Source organism: Monopterus albus, unplaced genomic scaffold, assembly GCF_001952655.1.
Source record: "Monopterus albus unplaced genomic scaffold, M_albus_1.0 scaffold270.1, whole genome shotgun sequence".
NCBI classification, from domain to species: Eukaryota; Metazoa; Chordata; class Actinopteri; order Synbranchiformes; family Synbranchidae; genus Monopterus; species Monopterus albus.
The window spans coordinates 1,872,801-1,879,392 of NW_018128150.1; the positions used below are offsets into that span (position 1 = coordinate 1,872,801).

The 6,592-nt window shown below is 41.4% G+C and overlaps 1 protein-coding gene across 2 annotated transcripts in view; it reads left to right on the plus strand.

Annotated features, from left to right (window-relative positions):
* The window catches only part of rock2a (rho-associated, coiled-coil containing protein kinase 2a), a 46,739-nt gene that overhangs the window by 33,497 nt on the left and 6,650 nt on the right, over positions 1-6,592 (plus strand). For both annotated transcript variants that reach the window (XM_020621942.1, XM_020621943.1), the window contains exons 18-30: positions 2,047-2,207; positions 2,439-2,623; positions 2,731-2,800; positions 3,083-3,186; positions 3,381-3,567; positions 3,741-3,834; positions 3,933-4,027; positions 4,219-4,410; positions 4,646-4,814; positions 5,052-5,122; positions 5,204-5,292; positions 5,996-6,074; positions 6,208-6,475. In XM_020621942.1, the coding sequence (XP_020477598.1) occupies positions 2,047-2,207; positions 2,439-2,623; positions 2,731-2,800; positions 3,083-3,186; positions 3,381-3,567; positions 3,741-3,834; positions 3,933-4,027; positions 4,219-4,410; positions 4,646-4,814; positions 5,052-5,122; positions 5,204-5,292; positions 5,996-6,074; positions 6,208-6,475 (1,764 nt within the window). The remainder of the gene's footprint in view (positions 1-2,046; positions 2,208-2,438; positions 2,624-2,730; positions 2,801-3,082; positions 3,187-3,380; positions 3,568-3,740; positions 3,835-3,932; positions 4,028-4,218; positions 4,411-4,645; positions 4,815-5,051; positions 5,123-5,203; positions 5,293-5,995; positions 6,075-6,207; positions 6,476-6,592) is intronic.

Sequence of the window (6,592 nt, forward strand, 5' to 3'; positions counted from 1 at the left end):
TCATGTCTGGAGGAAACCAGGCACCGCTCACTACCTGGCCAATACCATCCCTACAGTGAAGCATGGTGGTGGCAGCATCATGCTGTGGGGATATTTTTCAGCGGCAGGAACTTGGAGAATAGCCAGGATCGAGGGAACGATGACTGCAGCAATGTACAGAGACATCCTTGATGAAAACCTGTTCCAGAGCGCTCTGGACCTCAGACTGGGGCGACGGTTCATCTTTCAACAGGACAACGACCCTAAGAGCACAGCCAAGATAACAAAGGAGTGGCTACGGGACAACTCTGTGAATGTCCTTGAGTGGCCCAGCTAGAGCCCAGACTTGAACCCAATTGAACATCTCTGGAGAGATCTGAAAATGGCTGTGCACCGATGCTCCCCATCCAACCTGATGGAGCTTGAGAGGTATTGCAGAGAAGAATGGGAGAAAGTGCCCAAAATAGGTGTGCCAAGCTTGTAGCATCATACTCAAAAAGACTTGAGGCTGTAATTGGTGCTAAAGGTGCTTCAACAAAGTATTGAGCAAAGACTGTGAATACTTATACATGTGATTTTTTTTATTTTTAATAAATTTGCAGATTTCAAACAAACTTTTTTCACATTGTCATTATGGGGTATTGTTTGTAGAATTTTGAGGGCAATAATTAATTTAATCCATTTTGAAAAAGACTAACAAAATGTGGAAAAAGGTAAGTGCTGTGAATAATTTCTGGATGCACTGTATTTAATATTGTGTATATTAGTGTTGATTGTTTTATTGCAATGAAAATGCTCTTGTATCAGAATTGGATTGAAACTGAACAAATGTGGATCGGCCCATCACTGCTGAGAGAGGAAGAATTCAGAGTTTCTGAAATGATCCTTGACTTCACTGTACTGCAGCTTTTAATTTGTGCAGCAATTGCTGCTTCAGATTTTGTGCGAATGGAAGTCAAACAGGTTCATGTACTGTATATGTTCACACTACAGACCTTTGTGCTCAGTTCTGATCTTTTTGTCAGACCTGGTCTTTTTGTTTGATGGCTCACATCTATGTTTGTGAGTGACATGAATCCAGTTCCTGGTGTGAACACTGACGTCCTTAACTGACACACACATATGTGGATTTAACTAAATTATGAGCTACTTGTTTACAAGAATAACAACAGTATAATTTGTGCAAAGATGAAATTGTGCATTTTGCTCAAAAACTGCTTGGTTATAATGTGCCGCCCCGTCTGTCTTGATCAGAAGCTTCTCCATGAATGTTCAACAAAAATGAAATGTCACTGGTGTTGCTCTCCTCCATTTTTATTTTTTACCCGACTGTGAGTGGCCGGCATTGAATGATAACGATAGGCAAAACAGTTTGTCCAGCGGACAGAAGTGTTGGGGGAAAAAAAAAAAAAAAACAACAACCAACAACAACAACCAAAACATCCCCCCCATAGGTTCCAATCTGATTGTTCTGACAGCAGTCACATGGACAGGGATCAGCTGCTGTGAATTGACTCAGGACAGTTTTAAAGACTGCACTGTTTGTATAATTGCAATATTACTATGAGGCTGGTTATTCAATGGGATTGTGGTTATATTAATATATATTAAATATTATTTTTAAGAGATATTTTCCTGGTCTTAAAAGCAGCATTACAGCTGAGTAAGGGAGATTTTTGTCATTCTACTGCTAATAGAAACCTGAAATGAACTGTTAACATCCATATCTCCTTGGTCTTCATGTCCACATTACTTTATCTCAGAGCTCATCTAAAAGTAGTTTAAATTAAATAGTGTTATCGGAGCTCATGTGTTGCTTTATCAAAATTAAAATGTCTGTCCATTTTATTGGATGATCTGTCTGCATTTAATTTGTTAACTAAGCTTTAAAGCTACTGTTGAACTGTTTTCAACTTTAGAAAAAGATTTTTGTAACAACAAATCAAACTTCTCCAGGATGTCTGCTTTCCAGCTGCTACCTATTAGTCAGAATGTAAAAACCTAAAGTGAAACGCAGAGGTGTCTTTACCCCCTTATCACTTTGGCATGTCTTCATCACCCACGCAGAGATGGAGCAGAAGCTGGCAGAGGAGCGAGCAGCCAAACTGCGTCTGGAAAACAGAATACTGGAGCTGGAGAAGCACAGCAGCATGATGGACTGTGACTACAAACAGGCTTTGCAGAAACTAGATGAGCTGCGCAGACACAAGGACCGCCTCACTGAGGAGGTGAGTGTTTCTCTTTTGTACAGAAGAGATATTAAATGCCACCTACAGAAACAAATCCTGCAGCTTATGTTACAGGTGTCAGTTCTAAGCTGTAGAGGAATAACTAATGCAGTGGCAGTTTACAACAAGAAGTACAGACAAAATAACAAAAGCACATTCCACATTATTAAGAATAGGGACAGCCATTCATCATACAAAGTATTCATCTTTGTATTTTGTTCCTTCTTTCAGGTGAAGAACCTGACGCTGAAGATTGAGCAGGAGACCCAGAAGCGTAGCCTGACCCAGAATGACCTGAAGGCCCAGAACCAACAGCTCAGTGCTCTGAGAACGTCAGAGAAACAGCTCAAGCAGGAAACCAATCACCTGCTGGACATTAAGCGCAGCTTGGAGAAACAGAACCAAGAGCTGCGCAAGTCAGTATACATTGGGATTTCCTCTTTGCTTTGCACTCCCATATACTCTGGCCTTCACACTGAGCCAAAATGAGGATGATGACTGATAGATGATTTTACTTCTGCAGAGAAAGACAAGACACAGATGGACAAATGAAGGAACTGCAGGACCAGCTTGAAGCTGAACAGTATTTTTCTGTGAGTCTGTATTCTGTTCTATAATCACAAGTGTGGATGTAAAATGTCTAAGAACTACACATGGTTCTGCCTCTCACCTGCTGAGTGTGTAGGTAGCAATGTGCGTTTGTCTTTATGAAGCTTTCTTACTTACCTGGTCTTCACAGTTGAAACGTACAGTCGTAGGTTGTCTGTTTGCTGGATTGATAAGGTGCATGGAGACAAAAATGTTGCATCACAATGTGTGTTAATGTATTACCTGTGAGTGTGTGGTGTATTTGACCTGTTTGCTGTGTTTTCCAGACGCTGTATAAGACCCAGGTACGTGAACTAAAGGAAGAGTGCGAGGAGAGGAACAAACTATACAAAGAAGTGCAGCAGTCTCTACAGGAGCTACAGGAGGAGAGGTGCTTCAGCTCTTAATATATGTTCTTTTTAGTCCACTTTAAACATCAATAATGAAATTCAACAGATTTTTTTTTTCCCTTCCATGAATAAAACCACTACAAAATAAGGAAGTGGGGGTCAGCTTTGAATGAGGCATTTACATTCTGTTTTAATGATTAATAATTGTTGAGGTTTTGCTTTTCATTTCTCTCAGGGGCTCATTGGCAGCTCAGCTTGAGATCACTCTGACAAAGGCTGACTCTGAGCAGCTGGCACGCTCCATCGCTGAGGAGCAGTACTCAGACCTGGAAAAGGAGAAAATAATGAAGGAGCTGGAACTGAAGGAGATGATGGCCCGCCATCGACAAGAGCTCGCTGAGAAGGACATCACCATCAGCTCGGTGAGTGTAATGCCCTCACAGGAGCCATTTTCAGCTCATAACACACAATGAAGTGTAAATGTAGTGCATCCTCAAGCTTGACAAAGGCCTGTAGGTAGTGTTCAGCTTTGACAGCAGATGGCAGTAGCAGACAGCTTACACAGTGCTCACAATTCATTTCCTGCTGCATGCAGCTGGAGGAGGCCAACCGCACCCTGACCTGTGATGTTGCCAACCTGGCCAATGAGAAGGAAGAACTGAACAACAAACTGAAGGAGGCACTAGAAGGTATTTAAGACTTCAAATGTTTAACTTAAAATTTAATTATAAGCAAAGTATTGTTGTTGGGATCCACATTTATCATCTTTGTGTGTCTTTGTTTTCAGAATCAGAGAAGTCAAAGGACTGGGAGCAGCAGATCAGCCAGATGAAGCAGACATTTGAGAAGCAGCTGCAGTCAGAGAGGACGCTAAAAACTCAGGTAGGTCTGTGTTCAACTTCAGCAAAGTGTCAACTACCATTCTGTGCTTCAATATTAAAATTTATATACACTTAGCAGCTAGAGGGGTTTTGTTTGAAAATTTGTTTCTCTGCCATACTAAAGCTCTCATCCAATTACACAACTCTGAATCAAATTGAAATTTGAACAATGGTAACCATGTTTGTTTACAGGCCGTCAATAAGCTAGCGGAGATCATGAACAGGAAGGAAGTTCGTGGTGGAGGCAGTCGCCGTGGTAATGACACAGACATGCGGCGAAAGGAGAAGGAGAACAGGAAGCTGCAGTTGGAGCTGAGGTTGGAGAAGGAAAAGCTCAACAGCACCATCATCAAATACCAGAGAGAGATCAATGAAATGCAGGCGGTTAGTAGAATAATCACAGGAAACCAGCTAGGAAAATCAGTCTGTCATAGGATGCTCACATACCTGCTTAGTCTGAGTCTCTAAACTGTTTTACACTACACCTAAAAATGTTTACATCATTCGTACAAATGTGCGATATGATTTCCCATCATTACAAAGACTTTTATGAAGCAATGTCTTTGGCTTGGACATTAATGTCCTTAATGTCCTTAATGTTCCTGATCTGAATTTACAGCAACTGGCGGATGAGAGCCAGATGCGTATTGAGCTGCAGATGGCTCTGGACAGTAAGGACAGTGATATCGAGCAGCTGAGAAATCTCCTGCAGTCACTCAGTGTTCAATCAATGGACTCAGCCAGCGTCAGCAGTGGGCCAGAATTTGATGCTGATGATGCGTACACAGGTATCCTACCCAACTTCATATATACAGAATAGAACTGAGAAATGTAGACAAATGTGATGTTTATAGGAGGCTTAGGTTTTTAAACATGTATACTTTATAATGGTGGATTTAAAAATAACCCAAGTTTATGTACTTATTTTTACTGCCACTAGTATACTAGTGTTTGTATTTGATTTGAATTGAGAGATTATGCCTTTACACTACATGTCATAGCTCATACTTTCTCCTCCCACTCAGAAACCAGGCTTGAAGGGTGGCTCTCTCTCCCTGTCCGAAACAACACCAAGAAATTTGGGTGGGAGAAAAAGGTATGAATGAAGCTGATGTATTATTACAGTGTGTCTGCTTTAAAAACAAGTTTTCTTACCATGTCTGCCCTGTTTATGTAGTATGTAGTAGTGAGCAGCAAGAAGATTCTCTTCTACAACAGTGAGCAAGACAGAGAGCAGTCCAATCCCTACATGGTGCTTGATATAGAGTGAGTATAAAGAATCTGCCTCTGCTGAGGGTTTTAACATGTTTGAGTTCAGTAGTTCCTCTAGGGCAGGGCTTCTCAAAGTCCTTGACTCCGATCCAGATTTGGGCCAGATGGCAAGTCAATGTGCACCCAGCTCACACCTCAAATTAGGGAGGCAGTAATACAGTGTAATGAAGTGTGTGTTCCCTACCTGAGGTAGGTCATTGTTAAAGGTGGTGTTGTACTGGACTACATTGTATTCAGAGGTGTCTATATTTTTGTCCTCCCTAGTGACATACTGTACATGAGAGGGTCGGGATATTAGGAACACCTCTAAATATAATGTAGTTCAGTACAACACCACCTTTAACTATAACCTCAGTAATAAACATATAATTGAATTTATATATTTATGACAATTTCACCAAAAACTGAAACATTTTCATCTTCATAAACACAGATGTTAAGGTAGAAGTGTCGCAATGAAGTGCATACAGTTGTACTGGTGTACCTAATAAAGTGGCTGGTGAGGGTACATTACTTGTAAGTTATAAGCAAGTTTAATAAAAGTCATTTACTTATTACTAATCGTTCCTGACCTTGAATATAAATCAGATTTGGACCTTTGAATATTAAGTTTGAGAACCCCTGGTCTAGGGGTATTTGCTGTTTTATTAAGATGCAGCAGTTCACTGTAACGCTGTTGATATGTCTGTCATCACAGCAAACTCTTCCATGTGAGGCCAGTCACTCAGACAGATGTGTACCGTGCTGATGCCAAAGAGATTCCCAGGATATTCCAGGTGTGTCTCAGCACTACAGTGTTGTTGATGTTCTGAATTGTAGAGTGATGTCTTGACTTCTGAAAGGTTATAAATAGTAGTTGGTACTTAGTAGTTTTGACAGGAACATTGGCATCTTCTGTCCTCTTTCCAGATTCTTTATGCCAATGAAGGCGAGAGTAAAAAGGAACCAGAGTTTCCTGTGGAGCCACTGCCCATTGGAGAGAAGTCCAGCTACATCTGCCACAAAGGCCATGAGTTCATCCCCACACTCTACCACTTCCCCACCAACTGTGAGGCATGCACCAAGCCGCTGTGGAACATGTTCAAGCCGCCACCTGCTCTGGAATGCCGGCGCTGCCACATCAAGTGCCACAAGGACCACATGGACAAGAAGGAGGAGATCATTGCTCCCTGCAAAGGTAGGAACCTCATCTACATCATCAACTGCCTGATCTGCAAACTAGCAGGTTTAGTAGTGCAGATTTAGTGTGTGACAAAGATGCCACTGTTGCTAATAAAGATAACAAATAAAGATA